Source organism: Rhamphochromis longiceps, linkage group LG11 (assembly GCF_057381845.1).
Source record: "Rhamphochromis longiceps isolate RC_006_pf linkage group LG11, R_longiceps_female_GT1.1, whole genome shotgun sequence".
Taxonomy (NCBI): Eukaryota; Metazoa; Chordata; class Actinopteri; order Cichliformes; family Cichlidae; genus Rhamphochromis; species Rhamphochromis longiceps.
In genome coordinates, this window is record NC_140567.1 from 13907633 (window position 1) to 13926924 (window position 19292).

General features: G+C 40.9%; 1 protein-coding gene across 2 annotated transcripts; it reads left to right on the forward strand.

The window, feature by feature from the left end:
* The first annotated feature begins 15 nt into the window (after positions 1–15).
* On the forward strand, positions 16–14263 carry mtcl3a (MTCL family member 3a). 2 transcript variants are annotated; one of them, XM_085422396.1, is made up of 8 exons: positions 16–2468; positions 2699–2866; positions 7065–7367; positions 9169–9714; positions 9977–10056; positions 10272–12099; positions 12931–12966; positions 13049–13186. In XM_085422396.1, the coding sequence occupies exons 1-7, from the start codon at positions 2049–2051 to the stop codon at positions 12946–12948; spliced, it is 3363 nt and encodes a 1120-aa protein (XP_085278522.1). In that variant the 5' UTR covers positions 16–2048; the 3' UTR covers positions 12949–12966; positions 13049–13186. The 2 variants fall into 2 exon arrangements, with proteins under 2 accessions (XP_085278522.1, XP_085278521.1); XM_085422395.1 differs by lacking the exon at positions 12931–12966 and having other exon boundaries at positions 17–2468; positions 13049–14263.
* The last annotated feature ends 5029 nt before the right edge of the window (positions 14264–19292 follow it).

Sequence of the window (19292 nt, forward strand, 5' to 3'; positions counted from 1 at the left end):
ATGTCATTCAATTTTTCCTACTGTGAAAACCTGTGATAGAATTCCCTTCACAGGTCAATCTAGGTTTAAGATGATTCTTTGAATCAGAAAGAAAAGCTGTCTGAAAATGCCTGTGAGGGGAAAAGTTTGTGCCTTATTTATGTGACTACAGGAATAAACACACATCTTTTATGAATACTCTGTCAAGTCTGTGAAAATGCACATAGGCCTACACACACTCAAGCACCCTCCCACAATAACACTGACACTCATACTGTAGGACTACATCTCCTGCAAGTTCTTCTTCTTAGGCAGCTGTGCTGAGTCACCACCAAATGTCAGCCGAATGTACAACAGATCATCCACACAGTCACGGGAAGCATAACAGGAGCACTGTCATTTTACCTGCATTAGTGTTGCACTGAGAATCTTACAAAATGCCTCTGGGTGAGTCTGCAAAAGCATACCGTTGGTGAATCTGTTTATCCAGCGGACCTGACCACCAGGACGGGGGCGGAACCGGTCTACTGCTTTCATCCCACCGGTGGGATGTTTTACGTCACATATTAGGGCCAGCTGTGGAGGGAGAGAGGAGGAGAGACGGTGAGGGAAAGGGAGAGAGAGAAAAGGGGGATTTTATTCCAGTTAATGAAAGCATAAATTCAGCGGTAGCCTCTCGCTCTCCGATCTTTTTTAACTGAACCGCCGCATTCCAGTTACTTCAGCCAATTTTGCTGGCTGAAATGAAATGTGTATGTTTGGGGGATGAGGACATTCACTGCAACACTCGGGATTATCAGAGGAAAAACAGGTAAGAGCGCAGTGTTTGGTTAAGCTGCACGTGCTTCGTATTTTTGCGCGTGAACATAGCATACTAACACAAACGCTATGTAGTGCATGTAAATGTAAGCCGCTACTGTTATTTCGCCTGCTAATTACAACGTTAATAATAAAAGCAGCACGAGTTAGCCCACGTTTTACAGGCCTGAAGTTACAGACAAGGCTAGAGTCACAGTGGTGGCTCTGAGGATGAATACAAACACACCCTTCGTCGCTTTCCTCGTGATAGTCACCCCCTCTCATGCTAAGACAGCGGATGAGAAATGGCTAAGAGAGAAGAGATGGCAGGCTTTGTTTACTGGGGAGGTAAGTTTCTTTTGCAGGAGTTTGAGATACCGTGTGTTAGTATTACGCTAACAAAAAAAAAAGTTTCAAAAAAAGGAAAGAAAGAAAAAATGTGCGCCGTTTCTAAAGAGTAAAGATTAGCTGTTTTTAGCTAACAGTGAGGTGATTTGTTGCCATGGGTACAACACAAGGTGGCACCTCTTGCGACGTAATTAGAGGAGCCCGGTGTAGATTAGAGCATCTCTTTTACTCCTTAATACCCCTGCAGGCGCCGTTCAGCTATTTGGCTTTAAGGGTATAAACTCATGGTTACAGGGGGTAAAAATACTCCGCAGCTCTTACATCAGTGCACTCCACGATATATTTTTGGGAGCTTCTCCCATTCGCCTCAGAGTGGTTACTGGGTGTCTTGTCATTGCTTGCTCTGGATTGTCGCCTACAACGTCTCTGTGTGTGGGGCAGAGACGCGGCACGGAGCTGAGCGTCCCGGGATGTATTTTTTTATTTTTATTTTTTTAAACATGTGAAATTAAAAACAGCGCAGGTTTAGGACACAGCAGAAAACCTGCAATTTATTTAAAAGAGAGAGCGAGAGAAAATACCGTAGGGATTTGCTGCAGAATGAGGGCTTAACTTCACCCCAGTGAAGATATGGAAGGGACTCGAGCGTCCTGCGTGAGCGCTGCTGTGACTGCTCACCCGAGCGCTGCTGTTTGGCCGACGTGGGATTTGATCGGCTTTGGATAACTTTTTCTGCCACTGGTCACCACTTGAAAAGCAGCTGGAGTTTACGAGAAAGCATGCCGAACTATTTGAAAAATGTTTCCTACGTATCCCATACGGAGAATCGATGGATCTACTTAAAGATTTGCTTTGTGATAGTACTCTAACAATCGATCCAGTCAGGTTATTGTTTTAATGTGTTCTTTTAATGCACTTGAGAAATGTGGAGCGCTTTTGTGAACGGCGCGGGGCTGCACAGTGGGGGCGGTGCTGGCGGGGGATACGTCCCTTCTCAGGGATGGGAGTTTGTCCCGTGCTCCAGGATGGAGAAGACAGACAGAGGCAAGGGAAAAAATCGCAACCCGTTGAGGAGGATCTCTTCCCCACCCACGGTCTTCAGTCAGATCTACGACACGCAGCTCGGTGCTTCCCCCGCAGGTGTAGAGGGTGAAGCGGGGTCCCAGCTTGAGATTCACAGGGGGCAAATGTGGCCAGGTCCAGAACCCCAGCAGCAGCAGCGGGAAGCCCAGCATACACGGCTAAAAAAGAAATTTGAGGATCTAAAAAAGCGACACATACATGACAAAGAAGAATGGATGCGCCAGAAGGAGTCATTGTTGAGAGAAGTGGCTGACATACAAGTAATTGAGAACATTACCACTCGTCTGTCAGCTATACTAAAATATAAATATTTTGTCAGTAGCACACAACTATAAATTGGTGTATTTAATGTTTAATGTTCTTAGATTATTCTTTGGAGTGAAATTGAACGTTTAATCTTTTGTTTGTGTAACCAGCTGTCTATTATCAAACATCCGTCCTCTTCTGAGTTCTTCTGTGATTGTAAAGAAAAAAAATTGGTTTCCTGCAGGGAGGGGAGAACAGGAGGATTCTGTTGGACCTGAAGACGGTTTTAGAAGAAGTGCAGGTGGAGGTGAAGAGAGAAGAAGAGAAGAGAACAGAGCTTCAGTTGCAGTATACCAGAGACAGATGTGCATGGGAGCTGGAGAAAGCTGAACTTAAATGCAGGATTGCACAGGTAAGTGAGGGATGATGGTGACTTTATTTTTAATATATATGTACACACACAGACACATCTTATTTTAATAATTGCATATTTTCTTGTGTTTGCGCATGGCTGGCATTCATTGTGGTGTAAATTGGACTTGCTGCCAATATGGCAGGGTGATAAGTCACAGTGGCTTCTGTCCAACTCAAGCCTCAGCTCCGACAAAAGATTTGCATGGAGGAGACAAACTTAGTTTTCCCACCGAGCCAGAAACCAACACCAAACTTGGCTTTCAACTGCTGGCTCTGGGAAAATGAAACATTAGCCTGTTTTGGCAATGGATAGCTATTGTTAAACGTGGTGAAAAAGGACAGAAACTACTTGAAGTTAAGTTTGCATACCAGTGCCATGCTGTGTTGGGCACTGTATGGATCACTTGAATGACCATTCACAGCTATTCTTCAAAGCAGTGTGGCTTTAGGGATTTAGCATTTTTTTCTGGTTATATCAGAAAATGGATTTATTTGGCTGCTTTAATGCCTAAATCTTATGAGACTTGTTCTTCCTTTGTAGATCAAAAGAAAGGATACTCTGTTAATATTAAGACTTAACTGCACGCTGACTGCTTTGTATGTCTCTTTGCTCGTTGGAGCTGTAGTTTCTCTGTGATGTTGTGATGGCAGCAGCTTTATCTGCTAGATGAGCCCCATATCATTCCTATCACAGACTTTAAACTGATTGATCTCCTTCTGAGTGAAGTCATGAATCTCCTAAATTCTATAACATGGTGATAGAAATTAAGGGGTTGCTGCAATGATACTGCTGAGAAGTAATAACACTAGAATTAAACTAAGTTCCAGGGATTTGTCAGATCACACACATTGGTTTAACTATCATAATGTAGCTTTTCTGTATGTGAGTAGAGAGCAGACTGTGACTTCTCAGCTCTTCTCTTTGTCCCCCAGGGCCTTTTCACAGTGTGGTTGAAAAATAGCCAAATAAAAACGGACATTTACTGTTCTGCTTTGTGTCCGTAAAGCTCAGTGAACCAGTGTGAGAAAGACAATTCAGTTTCTGCAGAGCATACCATGATACCAGAGAAACACACACTGATGTTTTCACCAAGATGCTGTAAATGTACTGTATTAGAGACTGTTACCTGCCACCTGAGAGCTTTTTTTTTTTTGGCACAGGTGTCTGTCAGTGTCTGTCCTTGGTATATGTTTGCAAAGGCCTCATAGTAGTTTGTGCCATAGTGTTTTGTGTTTGTGTCAAATGAGAGTATTTAGAATGTTGCCTCTCATGCACACTCACAGTTTTCTGTATGGATTGCACAAACAGACAAAAGTGAAATGTGACATGCTGAGTAAGATTTACTCCATTGTAGTTGTTTGTCTTGATGCCACATCCTGCCACAGTTTAGGTTTTTGGGCACAAAAGCATAAACTGTTTACCAAGAGTAAAAATAAGGCCGCTCTTAAAGATCCAAATCCAAACTATTTACAGCAGAGAACTCTACTAACTGACTTGCAGACTTGTAATTACCTTGCATATCAAATAGGGGTGGGGGTCTATTGTTTGTTTCACTCTTTTCAATTCTGTGTGAACTACTGAACTAAACAAATGTTCGTTGTCTGTGAAACACCTCATAAAGGTTGACAAGAATGAATGCAAATCAATGAGTGGAAGTCAGCCGCACGAACTGGGTGCAGCTTCATTTCACTTTGAAGTGATATGTGAACAATTTCAGCATGGGTGACAAACTCCTCTGTCATTTTCAACATGTTGGTTTCACTGTGCCAGAAGCAGAAGTATCAGTTTTTTTAGTGAGACAAAGCAAACACATGGTGTACTATGATGGCCAGAAATCGCTAGGGCGCTTTGAATGTGACCTTTGATCACGTTGATGACAATCTATAATAGTAATGAAATGAAGAATATTTATACATGTCACTCTGTGCATGTATGTTTTAAAAACTGCCGTTAAATGCATTCGACTGAGTCATAAAGTTAAAGTGGTATCAACTGAGCTCTTTAGTACAGTATCCTGCTAGCTGAACAGCTAGATGCTGTTTATTTATTAGTGCAGTTTAAGGAGACCTTTTGAAAGCAGTATCAGACTTTAATTTATTCTCTTGTGGTCGTTTTGTAGGTGGTGAATCATAAAGAAGCTGCGAGATTTAGCCATATGAGTCGTTTTTTTAAAGTTTGGCTTCACTGATATGTTTTGTAGATTAATTGCTGTACCAGAGATTATGGGCTTCAAGCCAAAGTGAGTCAAATAAAAGGCTGCAGTATTTTATCAGCAGTTGTATGTTTGTGCTCATATATTCATATATTAAAGGCACATCATTTTCTTTGGTGGGCTTTTGTATTTTGTAACTGCTATATGTTGTTTCCAGATACCAAAGAAGCATCCAGGGTCCCAGGCAGAGGTCTTAGCCCCGATATTTCCAGGCATATTTCCCTGCATGCCACTGATTTATGAATGCTGCTGGCAGCTAGGAGACATCTCATTCTGCTTTAGCAGCCAACGCTCCCTTCTCCCTTTACCCCAGCTCCCCGCCTCCCCTTGGAATGTAACATTGTACAAGCTGTGTGTTCGCTATTTATAGTGGGTCACCCTGGTGACACAGTTACCTTTATATACCCTGTGTGCCATACAGTGACTATCAGGGTGGCCAAGAGTAGTTGGAGGTTGTGTATCAAAACTGAATTTAAGGATGTGAATGAGTATGTTTCCTTGTGCTGGAAGAAATGCTGGTAATCTGCGTCTCTGTTTACATGTTCCTGCAGTATTTCCTTTATAAGACAGTTTGACTTCCTTTGTCAATCATTGAAAACTTTGCTTGGCTCTTTATTGTGACTCCAAGCATGTTATTTCTTTATTTTCACAACTTGTTTACATGTAGATGTTTAAATAGAGTGTGGACAGCACCCATCATCATCCATCTCTAATTGTGGAGAATTTTGAAAAGAGCTACAGGCAGATTGTGTTGACTTGTTTTCCTACTCCATAATTTGTTGATCCCAGGCCACAGGCAAAAATAACACCATGACCGAGGTTTTTGGTTTGTGTCTGCGGATGGACACTGAAATAACGCATTTGTGCAAGCTTATGCATTATCTCCCTCTTTCTAACAAATACTACATACAAACTCACACACGCACATGCACACACACCCAGGCACACTAATATACTGTATGCACAGGCGTTGTCCTGGGCTCTTTCCAGCACCAAAGCCTTTTTTTTTAATTTTTTTTTTTTTACTAGCAACAAAAATGCACATTTGCCACGGAATGCACAGATCTGTGTACTGAAACACCCCCCTGTCCTTAGTTCTGTAAAAAAACACATTCTCTACATCAGATGGGTTTTCCCCAAAACTGCTATATTAAACTGAGGCCACCAGTGCTCTAGTGTTTGTTATTTTCAGGCTAAGTCAGTTTTCTCTTTCTATCCTTTTCTCTTACAGTTCATAGTTTTGTGAGATTTCTTTTCATACTCAGTAATTCGATAACATACTTTCAGTGTCCATGTTTGGCTGTTCAACAGGGAAAATCCCAGGGGAAATGCCCATCCTATCTTATTTAAAAAGGACCTTTATTTAATTAAAACAGAAAATTCAAATTGAATCCAATAAGATTGGCATATTAGTAATGTTTTCAATGCTATTTGCATTGAAAGGAATCATGGTTGTATTCTTATTTGTGTTAAAAAACCATCTTAACACAAATAACTGGATTACCAGACTGTCATTTGACTGAGGTCACATCTGCAGACATATTTTCCTGTGTGTGAAAATGCCATATCCTGCACTGTATCCTGTGCTTGTTAAGTACCATAGAAAAGAAAGTTGAACCCTGAACCTATGAACCTGTGTGTGGGTTCTTACAGGATATTTTCAGTATTCAGTTTTTTTGTCTTTCTCTCTCTTCCTACTTGTGAACCCACTCACACTTATCCCCATGGTGTATTATTCCCCCACTTCCTCCACCTTCTCTTCCTGCCCCTCCTTCATTCTCTTAATTCCACATTTAACATTTTCTCCTACTCCTGCCTTCATGTCTTGTCATCTGGCTTTCATCCTCTGGTTCTCCAATTGCAATTTATCCTTTATCACGACTGTTTTCTACAATGTCTCTCCCACTCTTTTTCTTTCTATCTCCCTTCTAACTTTTTTCCTCCTCCTCTGCAAACTGTGCACTCCCTGTCTGGTTCTTTCAGTTGGAGGGTAGAGAGGCTGCTGGATTGGTACGTGGAGGGGTCCAGTCAGCAGCAGGACCTTGCTCTTCAGCTTCACGGTGCACTCGAGAACAGCACGGTGAGACATTGACGACCTGCAGGGAGAGGGAAGAGCAGCAGAGGATCCTGGCAGATACATATTCTACTGCTATGGACCTGCGCAGCCGCGTAGAGCACAGCGAGAGGGACTGGTTGAGAGAGAAAGCTGAGCTGCTGGAAAGGTTTGACGTGGAGAGAAGGGAGTGGGAGAGCCAGCTGAAGGATATGCAGAAGAAAATAGAAGAGGTAAGATGCTCTTAGTGTGAAGGTATGTCTACATTTCATTAGATTTGTGGTTAAAGGTGAAAGTTGTCTTTACAGTCACAGTCAGGGAAATTTTGTTTTGCAGCACGTTTATATAACAGTAAACACAACAACAACAAAAGCTTATCACAGAAAAAGTGAAACATCCCACCAAGTATGCAAAAATTACAAACGTTGTATAGTAGTTGTTGAGTAGTAGTTAACTTAGCCACTTTTAATTGTCCATCCATAACAGGAAATTATATGATGTATGGCTTCATATAGCTGCTACAGTGTGTAACACTTCCCTCCTTCACATCCTGTTCACCATCAACTGTGTGAAAACATCCTCCCCGATCATTACAACGGAGTTTGAGGAAAGAAAGGCATTGGAAGAATTAGAGCGCTCTGTTAGTCCTCTGGACTCTGAGACAGGCGAGAGGCAGTGATTAGGACTGTCAGTGACCTGGTGTGCTGCAGTAATGAACTCCTCCATATGTAAACATCTATGTTAGACAAGTCTGCAGCAGTCAGAAAAATTACTGGTTTCTTATTTATATTTGGATAATAGAATGTGCTGATATGGTGCAATTGGTCCCACCTTGGTGTGAAGTTATTCACACTTTTCTAAAGTGCAAATTGACTAATTGAACACAAGTTTAGGAAATCCTTGATCTTTAATGTTTAGAAGTATACCTGTTTATGTGAGAACAGCAGAAAAGGTCATTGGTGCCTTACTTCTAACACTATTGGACATCTACAACAAGCACTGCATCTGCAGAAGTCTGGGCATTGCAAATGATCCCACTCATCTTTTGTGCAGTCTGTTTTCACTTATGCAGTCAGGGAAAAAGGTACAGGACCATTCGCTCAAGGGTCACGCTCCTGTTAAACAGTTTTTGCCCCTACATCAATCAGGCTGCTGAATTGAAACAATAGACTAGACATTACTAGCTGTTTACCATCCTGCTATTTTGCACTATACACATTTTTATTTTTGTTTAAATGTTGTTTTGTTTTTATGTAGTTTCATAAAGTTGAGAAATTAAACAAGTGGATTGAAATCTGACATGCCCAGAAAAGCAGATTAGTGTTTTATACCCAAGTAGTTGGACAGAGCAAAAGCACTGGAACAATTTGCTATGAAAAGAACATGTGGCTCTAATTTGCCCCCTTGAGACCAGAAAATTAGAGAGGAAAACAACAGAGGAATAAAGAAGGCTAAAGCGCAGTAGTCCCATCTAGACATTGCATGATGGGAAGGGAGCCTAGTCGGCATGAATTGCTTACTATTTTAAGATTTCCATGGTAGGAGGCCAAAGGTTATCCACTGTTATTTAAGAGAAGTCTTTGAATGTTATTTTCTTTAGTCTGCCGTGGTCTAAAAATGTTCATTAGCTATCTTGCCTGACTTCTCATCATTTAACGTGAAGTTATCATTATGCATAAGCAGTGGATCCAGAATTTTACTGTATAATCATATGGTGCCATTTATAGGCTTCGCACTGCTTGAGCCTTTCATGAACTGTTTTATCTGTTATATTTAATCTCATCCAAAGGTTGAGGTTGGAGTATGCTGTAGCACACTAGTCTGTTAAAAGATGCATTCTTGTCACTAAATTAATAATATCACTGGATAAAAAAAATGTTATTACAGATATTATTTTTCAAAAATATTTTCATTCCAAATGATATATTTGCCTAGATTAATAACAATATTGCATTTCCTTCACTATTAGAAACCTGAAAGTCTGTCAACATAGCTGTGTAAATTCTGACCTCTATTTCCTCTTCCCATCTCTAGCTGTACTGTGAGGTGAGAACCAAGCGAGCAGGCCCTGGACTGGACAGTGGCAGACCGGATGTTCACAGTGATGCTGTGCATAGACTCAGCATCCGCTCCACCAGCACAGGGTCGAGTCTTCTCAGTGATAACTCCCACTCGGAGCCACTCAGCAGCAGCAGTCAGTCAGAACCAAACAGACATCCATCTTTACCTGGACTTTATCACAACAGAAGCATCAGTGTTGATGGTGGTTGCGGTAACAAAAACAGTCACCACTCCACCTGCTTCCAGAAAGACAGTCTGTGTGATTTTATTGTTGGTAATGAGTTCGCTCGGAGCCAGTATTCACAACCTAAGCTTGTGGATGTATTGAAATCTGCAGGGACTTGGCAGCAAAGCTCAGTCAGTGATAATAAGGAAGATGTGGATACAGCAGAGCTTGATGCTGATTATCACGGAGCCCCAGAATGTGGAGTTAAAAAGGAAAATGTTTGTAAAGGCAATGAGGAAAGAGGCCTGAGCGACGGCAATGACAAGAAGACAAATACGATTGCTCTTAATGCTGTGAGGGTTTTATCTATTTTTTAATTTGCTATTAACTCTAACACTAGATATATTACATTATATTTATCACTGGTGGTGTTAAACAGTATACCCTTACTCTGCCCTGTACTTGTATTTTAGTCATCACTTGGTGACCTTTTGCAGATAATCCTCTTTATGTGACATACCACCAGCTCTAGGTTTTAGTGATAAAATACTCTGGCATTACACAATATTCATCTTGTCTCATTGTCTTTCTTTCTGCAACGTTTGTCTGTTTCAGGCTCTCAAAGAGATTGCCCGTGTAAGTGAGGAGCTTTGTAGTTACCAGGATGAGATCAGAAAGAAGAACGGAGATAAGAGGTAGATCCCTGTTTTTATGTTAACTCTCTGGCACCAGCATAGGAGTAGGATAATCTGTGTCTGCTGAAGCTCACCATGTACATAGTGTCAATGCCATGTGTGTTTTATTTCAAAGTGTAAATACATGACATTTCTCTTCAAACTTCAGATGTAAATTGTCTAGATTGATTTTGTAGAAAGATACTGGACTCAGTTTACACTTTGTTTGCTTTCAGGAATCGATCTGAATCTCTGTGCCCATCTCAGGAAAGTGACATACTCTTTGGCCATAACGAAACGCGCCTAGATGTGGATGAAGCTCCTTGTGACCTCAGCCAGATCTACGATGATCTCCTGGCCTTGGAGAGGGAAAATTGGATCACTTTGTCTCCAGGTAACACCTGGCAAGTAAAAAAAGGGCTGAGTGAATCCTGGACAACAAATAACACCGATCCAGATGGCTACACAAACACACAGACAAGCCATGGAGTGCACTCTGAAATGGATACAGCAGCCCCACCCATCCCTCCTCGGACCTCCTCCTGGAATCTGAGCACTCCCACCCATCCAGACACAGAACTGCACATCCCAGAATCTCCAATATCAACTGTGAAGAAGTGCCATAGTCCCTGCGCTTTAGTGGACAGAAAGTGTAGCAGCCCATCCATTGTCAGGAAGTTTGGGGCTATGCTACAAGAAAATGAAGGAAAAGTTTTTGTAGATGGTGTGGTAGCATCGTGCTCGGTGCCTGCTAACTCTAACTGTAATATGGCCTGTTGCCATAACCGCTGGTCCTGTGATACAAGCAAGTTCACTAACAGTAAGTTGTCCACATATGGATCTGTGCAGAAAAGCTTCTCTGAATCCAACATACGGACTGCCAGGAAAGATCTGTGTTCAGATTACTGTCCAGGTGTTGGAAATTTAAAAGGTGCTGAGGCACAAACACCTCCAACTGTCAGAGAATTACCTGTAGAGTTGCTCCTGTCCTCACCTGTCAGCCCCAACCTTCAGGGATCCAGAAGAAACATAATGCTGGAACAAAAAACAGCTGAGTTCAACCGAACTTTATTTCAGGCAGAGATGGGCCGTGGGGTCGATGGAGAAGACAGTCTTAATGCAACGAATACCAGCTCAGTGGGTTTCCAACCGGTCCATACAGAATCTGATGTTTTACCTTCCAAAGAGACTAAGTTTGAGCCACATTTTACTGATGCAACCTCTAGCATCATGGGTGTGCATCCTGAAGCAACTGTCTCAGAGTCTGCAATACAGAACCCTGAGGTCCAACCAAGATCAGTAAGATGCACCACTAAACCAGAGGAGGCTATTATAAAGCAAGAACCTCTTTCTGTATTTTCAACTGTTCCACCACAGGCTGTTCTTAGGGAAGCATCAGTACCCTCTCATAATCCTGCACACCATTGTGAGGTCAAGCACAAAGTTCGAACAGCAAGCAGTCCTTCGAAGAAAACACAACACAGAGGAGCAACAGAGGGTCTTTTTTCTGAACCGGTCTTGCCTGCAAGTACTCAGCCAGCTCAGCCTGTGGATGATTCCAGCTCTAAGAAAGAGAATCCCCATGGAGCAAAGGCTCAGTCAGTCAGAGCTGCTGTTTCACTCCAGCAGCTGTCTGCTGAGAACAAACAAAGACAGACGGCACAGCCAAGACATGTTTCAGGGTCTTCCTGCCAGTCTGACTCCTCCAGGCCTGGGCTTCGAATAATGAATGACCATCCGTGGAAACCCCTCACTCTTGCTGCATACCCGAGGCCTGAGGGATCCAGGTCCAACTATGGAGCAGTTGAAAGAATTCTAAAAAATTATGAAAGTGCAGCTCGGGCACAACTGAACCAACAGAACGAGATGCATTCTAACTCTAACCCATTCTTCAGTGCTGCACATGAGAAGAACGCCACAGAACTGGACATGCTGAATGTGAACCCTCTGCCTTTACCTCTTACTTTGAGACACACACAGAGTGCCCCAGTCATGCACCCCAGTCATGCACAGCTAAGCAGCCACAGTGCCAGTGGTGTGAAAGAGATACAGCTTGTAGTGCAGGTGGGTGGAGCTTGACAGAATTATGCACACTTGTATTAATGGAAATGCTTTTTTCATTCAGCAGATCTTCACAATGAAGATGTTAATATAAAGAGAGTTCACTTGAAGAAAGTCTGCAACTATGTATTTAAGTTTGAACAAAATCTATTTAAGTAACACTATATTTTTGGGGCCAGTTGGATGGACCAGGAAGTTGTACATTTTGTTCTGTTCCATTATGAAACACTAGGCAATTACCCTTGACTGAGGACAGCTCCAGTGGGAATGTTGTTTATTTCTGGTATGTGCTAAGAGACAGAGGCAGGCCAAAGCCTCCATTATAATCTGGGCATCTGGGCCATTCCATTGCTTAAAGGCTCTTAACAAAAGGAACTGGCAGTGTGGTATATAAAGTTTAAAAAAGGGAGGTCTGCTCACCCTCACTGGCTTGTCTTTCATCTTTCAATGGTTCTATAGTGGAAGTGTTTTTCTGGCCTTTGTGTTGAAATTACAGAAGTATCTGCAAGAAACCAGCTGACTAAATGCCCTTGGCAGATTGCAGAGTGGAGTGAGCTGAAGTGATTATGCTTCTTTCAAGTCATGCAAATGTTTAAGAAATTGTGCAAGTAATTATCAGCCAGTTTTATTTGACCTCGTGAAAAGAACGTAATTGGAGGCACAACTGAGGAGCACTACCCAAGATCATTCTGAAGTGCTTTTAAATCGGTTCAACTGCAGCATATGCAAGATATTCAGTTTCACTTTCCCCTCGACCACCATGTGTGACTTTTTCCACATAAAAATGCTTTATTTTAGTGTTCCTGTTTGAAATGTGCCTGTTGTTTTCCCTAGGGTCAAGAAGACAACTAATGGAACACATGACAGAATGTAAAGTATCTAAGTGTGTGAATTTGATTGAAGACAGGACGGTGTGATGATCCTAAATGTTAATTCATTTTTTTCCTCTCAGGAAAATGAAGAGCCTTCCTCCACCCACAAGAGCTTTTCAAGACCTGCCCGCCCAGCCAACCGTCGTCTCCCCTCGCGATGGGCCAGCCGCTCCCCCACTTCGTCCTCCTCCACCTCGTCCTCTCCCTCTACCACTCCTGTTGTGCCTCCATCCATTCCCCTTCAGAAGCTCTCCTCTTCTTTTACATACTCACATGCCTTTCACATTGAGACTATCATCATTTGATCTTCACTGTGTGACCGAACCAACCAGAAGCCTTGAATAATAACCTCTGAATTTTGAACCTTTGCTTTTTACTGTTGTATATAAAAATCCGGACTGCCTCTTAGCTACTCCAGACTAAGAAGTGCTTTAGTTGTGAGTTCATCAGCGAACTCTTAGAATGTATGGTATCCAGTGGAGCCTAATTGACCAAGAAAGGTAAGAAAGTGTCTGAAGCAGCTTCAGTAATTCAGCAGTACGCTTTGATTAATCTGCTAGGAATCATACCTTACATCCGACGTTGAATACATCACCTTCCAAGGAATAACACAGCCGGCGTGTCATTTATTTATATTAACCATCTGAAAGGATAATCTCTGCTCAGGTCTGGATTCTAGCTTTGACTAGTGTAGCCTTGCTAATCCATCAACAACAGACACTTCACTTCTCACTCTGATATATAAACTGTATTTACACATTGAAAGTGATGTTGATTCATGATAAAGTGGTTAAACTAAGTAAAATCCAAAAGAATGTGTTTACAATGTACTTTATTTTGTATTTTGCGTGCATCGTGTTTATGTGCTTTTTTAGCACAAAGTGTGATATTACATATACAACATGTAGCATCATGTTGACTTCAGAGATAAAGATGGTGGATTTTCTTTTAGCATTACTTTCTCCCAAACAAAAGTGTCAGTTTTCTGCCTTCTTGATCACTATCTTCAGTACATGCCTGGATTGTACCTTGCCTGTGACTAAAACACATTGCTTGTGGTTTTAATTTTTCTTTACTAAGCAAAAAGAACATTTACTTGATATCAACAGGTTAAATGTGAGTTTTTTTTTTATAACTTGGTACCAAAGGCTGATTTATTCAACATTTCCTCTTTTTTTTTTTTTTTAATTAAATGCATTGTTTGTAATTACATTTCTTTTGTCCATCCACTTCTGATGTTTTCTAGAGTTTCTGTCAAAACTAATTCTTGAGCTCCTGCTTAATTGCATAACATGGCTAACAATGCATATGAAAGACGTAGAACAGCCTTTTTCTCTACTTTTCCTAATTCTGAATGGTCACATATCAGGACATTACTCAGCTGAGTAGTACAGTATTTTTGAGTCAAAGTGGTAAATCATGAAAGTGATGCCTTTGCTGTTCATTTTGTGTAATAAACATAAGGATTTTGCTTCTCTTTTCACATGACATGTCAAGAGTGTCTTTGTAATATACCTGTAATATATCTAGGATATGCTATATGTGCTTTTGTCATGCTCTGTTTGTTAGCGACGTTTCTCAAAATTGTTGACAGCTTAAATCGTGTTGTGAAAGCAACAGACCAACATAATACAATATGAGAGGCGTGTTATTATACAGTAGAATAGAAAAAATAATAAATTGACTAGTCCCATAAACAAACCCTTTTATTTGACCTATTTAATATGATAAATATGTATAAGCACGGTGGTTAGCACTGTTGCCGCACAGCAAGAAGGTCCTGAGTTCAATTCAACCATCAGGCCGGGGTCTTTCTGTGTGGAGTTTGCATGTTCTCCCCGTGTTTGCGTGGGTTTTCCCCGGGTACTCCGGTTTCCTCCCACAGTCCAAAGACATGCAGCTTGTGGGGGATAGGTTAATTGGTTAATCAAAATTGCCCATAGGTGTGAATGTGCGAGTGAATGTGAATGCCAATGGTTGTCTGTCCCTGTGTGTTGGCCCTGCGACAGACTGGCAACCTGTCCAAGGTGTACCCTGCCTCTCGCCCTATGACAGCTGGGATAGGCTTCAGCGCCCCCCGCAACCCTGAAAAGGATGAGCGGAAGCGAATGGGTGGAAATATGTATAAGCAATGACTTATAACAACAGTTGCCTTGTGGCACTATATGTTGCAAATTAAAGACTCCACAATATTAGAGAGAAAAACCCAACAATCACAAAATCCCCTGTGAGTAAACTCATGATGATGGCGGGGAGGAACAACCCCCTTTTAACAGGGGGTTGTTCTTCATCCTCCCCTGAGTCTGACACAACCAGAGGCAGTAAAGGGTGGGCATTTGTGACTGGCAGGTGGTGAGGGTAAGAAGAAGAGAAAAAAGAAGATCATAGGTAGATAAGGTCAAAACACAAACTACAGGAGAGGGCAGACATTGAGTAATTTATTTCTCAGCAATCAACCCATGCCTGATTCCCAGGCTGCATGTGTCTTCAAACCTTATCCTTTCACTATGAACAATAATTTAGTACATTTTGGACATTGGTCAGACTTTGCGCATAAATATTTATGTGAGAGAAATCAAGTCACAGTGCACGACGTTTCAGCTCACAGAAATGAAGCACCAGAATCAAACGACTGTCTGGCTCCAGTTGCTTCAATCTTGCCGGCCAAGATCTTTGGTAACACTGTGATCTCTTCCTGTGAGTGCAGAGCAACGTGACATGTGGAACTGTCTGTCTGACACTAGACACTATAATGTCAATGTGTAAGCACTTCTGTTCCCACCTTTTCTTTTTGCAGTTTTTCCCCACATTCCTTTCTGTAAATATGTTTCCATCACATGGAGTAAATATGCATTTTTGTGTTTATTTTTTTCCTTGCCTAAACACAAAAACATGAAAAGTACCATGCTATTTATGAATGTCAAGGCTCTGTTTGGTGAATGCATTAGTTATGCAACTTCACACACACTCACACACCCTGAAACCTTGCACTCTAGGCTGACTGAAATAACAGGTGCGACAATGTTGTGGTGCCAGAAATCCTACCAGGGGCTGATATAAATATAAATATTGTCATTCTCTTCTGACCTGCCCAGTCTAGGACCATATTGGCTGTCTGACCTGTTTTACTATGTCAAGGTTGGGCAAGAGTGCACACTTGTGCTATCCTGTAGTCAGATCTGGAGGTTTCCAGATGCTAAAACCATTATATAACCAGTGCTCTTTATCCTGTTGCTGATTAAAATAACACTGAGGGAAAGAATTTAGAGAACAATCTGTATTTCATCAAGGAGGCAAAGAATGGTAACACTTAAAATTACCGTCACCAAGTGTTGACACATGAGCTATAAGAGACTACTGGTTATTCTTGTAATAGTTAATGGAAAATTGTCTTTAGCAAGCCTTTATTTGTAATGTCATTAGTGAAAGATCAGAAAGATAAATATCAGAATTTTAATACTGACCAGCAGTTTCACGGCCAGGTGAGGCCTGCTTCCTTGTTTTTTTTTTTTTACTGACAAATGAAGTAGACATAATATCTGAGGTTAAGTCACATGAGTGTAGTTTATACCTTTTAACTTAATTTTAAATATGAGATCTAAAGAGATCTACCTGCAAGTGAGAGGTTTATAATTAGGCTGAAAACGCCAAATAAACCTATGAGAGAGATAGCAGAAACTCAATTTGGTGCATCGTTAAAAAGAAGGAATGCAATGACCAGCTCAGCAAGAGGTCTGGAAGACCAAAGAAGAATACTTAAGTGCATAAAGAAAGTATTATTTCAGTGGATAAGAAAAACAACTTTACAGCATCTAACCAAGTCTTGAGGAGGCAGGTGCATCACTGCCAAAGTCTGCAAGAAAGAGACATCCCCTTGCAAATTGTTGACAACAAGGTGCAAACCAGTGATTTCACTCAATTAGACTTAGCCTGCTGGAGGCAACATTATTCTGTATGGGTATAGCAGCCAGTGGAACCAGGTCACAAGCGTTTATTAATGATTGATGAAAGTCAGAATTCTGAGAGTAAACTTTTTTCTCAGAATTCTGACTTTAATCACAGAATTCAGATTTTTTTCCTCACAATTCTTTTTCTCAGAATTCTGACTTTAATATCAGAATTCCGACTTTGATCACAGAATTCAGATTTTTTTCTCAGAATTCTTTTTGCCCCCTTAGAATTCTGACTTTTCTTTTCTCAGAATTCTGTGATTAAAGTCAGAATTCTGAGATTACGGTTCTGACCTTAAAGTCAGAATTCTGAGAAAAAAGAATTCTGATTTTTTTTTTCTCAGAATTCTGACTTTAATCTCAGAATTCTGAGATTAAAGTCAGAATTCTGACTTTTTCTCAAAATTCTGATATTACAGTTCTGAGGTTAAAGTCAGAATTTTGAGATTAAAGTCAGAATTAAAAAAAAAAGAATTCTGAGAAAAAAAATGAGAATTCTGTGATTAAAGTCAGAATTCTGAGAAAAAAAGTTGGAATTCTGACCTTACTCTCAGAATTCTGACTTTAATCTCAGGATTCTGAAAAAAAAATCAGAATTCTGAGATTAAAGTCAGAATTCTGACTTTTTTCCCTCAGAATTCTGACTTTAATCACAGAATTCTGACTTTAATCTCAGAATTGTGACTTTACTCTCAGAATTCTGAGATTACAGTTCTGAGATTAAAGTTAGAATTCTGAGATTAAAGTCAGAATTTTGAGAAAAAAGAATTCTGAGAAAAAACAGTCAGAATTCTGAGATTAAAGTCAGAATTCTGAGGGAAAAAAAAGTCTGAATTCTGACTTTAATCTCAGAATTCTGGAAAAGAAAAAAAAAGCCCGCTCTTTTTTCTGGTGGTCCTAATCCTCTTCCGTACCATTCTCATTGAACCCCCTTCTCTGGTAAAAGAGAAAATATACACACAAATAAACAAGGCATATGATCATTCAATACACATCATCAAAAGAAGAAACTAAATAAGTATCTATCAACAAATGACCCACTTAACTTAAACCATAATAGACTTCTTTCCACTAAATCCAAAGCTTGCTTTTATCTATTTAAAAGAAAAATACAGTTGTTTCTTATAGTACAAATATAAATCAATTACATCATGTAAATCGATTAATTGTAGAGTAATCCACCCTAAAACCAGCGTGCTTATCTCCCAGAAAACCCACTGCAGTTAAATAAGACAGCTAGGTTAAACTACTTCTGACTGCTGATAGAAGTAGCAAGATCAATTGTGAAGTGTACATGGTAATACGCTCGGCTCAGATTCAGCCCAATGCTGCAAAAATCAGATAGAGCTTCAGTTAGTAAATGGAAAATCAAAGCATACTTTAAAGCAACCCAAGGTTTTCTCAAGGCAAAGAAATTGGATATTCTTCAGTGGCCAAGTCAATTTGATATCAACCCAACAGCACATGCTTTTCCATTATTAAATACAAAACTGAATGCAGACAGACGCACCACAAACAAGCAGAAACTGAAGGTGGCTGCAGTAAAGAACTAGCAGAGCAACTCGAGCGAGAAAATGCAGCATTTGTTCTAGACGTCAGGCACACCTTGCCTGCAAAGTTTTTTCATCCAAGTAGTAAAAAGGTTGTTTGTCCAAAATTTTACAAGATTTTTGTAAAACTCATTGAAATAAAGATGAAAGCCTGCACTTCAGCCACATATTGAACACTGTGAACATTAAGCATGTCCGAAAAAAATAACTCAGTATTTCTTAATTGAGAAATTTGTGAGTTGTAAAGAATGTAGTCTGCATAAAAATTGGTTCATAATGTGTTGTTTCAAGTGCATGGTACACATTACAATAGGTGTCTTTTTGTCTGCCAGTGTTTCAGTTGCATCTTGAATGGTCACGTCCCTGTTGCTGCCTCCACTGAAGTGTATCCACAGCCTTACCAGAGTCTCCTGGCACTCTGCCGTCCACCCCCACAGACCTCTAAGCACTCCTCACAGGAAACCTCTGGGCCCCAGAGAACCTCTGGCACCTGCAAACCTGCCATTCTTTGTGCTCTGAAATAGACCCTTACAGGCTCTTATCTCATCTCTGAGTGTAGCTGAGATGTTGCTCACCCTATTGGACCCCCTATTAAAGGGGATTGTGCTCTATATGTGGACAAAAAACAAACACATATTTTAAGGATATTGTCGGTCAGATTTCCAGGAATTGTACTTAAATCAATGTAATGTCCTCTGAGTGTGTATGTGTGTGTGAATGTGTGCCTGTGTGTGTGTTTCCTTATCTTGATGTGTTGGTATAGAGCCATGCTGACTGCGGCACATTCCCCGACTTCCTGTGGAGCCCCAGACAGCTGCATATTG

What these genes read in the sequence shown, in the direction of transcription:
- mtcl3a (XM_085422395.1), top strand. Translation starts at nt 2,049, where the DNA reads ATGTGGAGCGCTTTTGTGAACGGCGCGGGGCTGCACAGTGGGGGCGGT. An exon ending in TGCAGAAGAAAATAGAAGAG is followed by an intron (nt 7,368 to 9,168) that starts GTAAGATGCTCT and finishes TCCCATCTCTAG; the next exon opens with CTGTACTGTGAGGTGAGAAC. An exon ending in AAGAAGAACGGAGATAAGAG is followed by an intron (nt 10,057 to 10,271) that starts GTAGATCCCTGT and finishes GTTTGCTTTCAG; the next exon opens with GAATCGATCTGAATCTCTGT.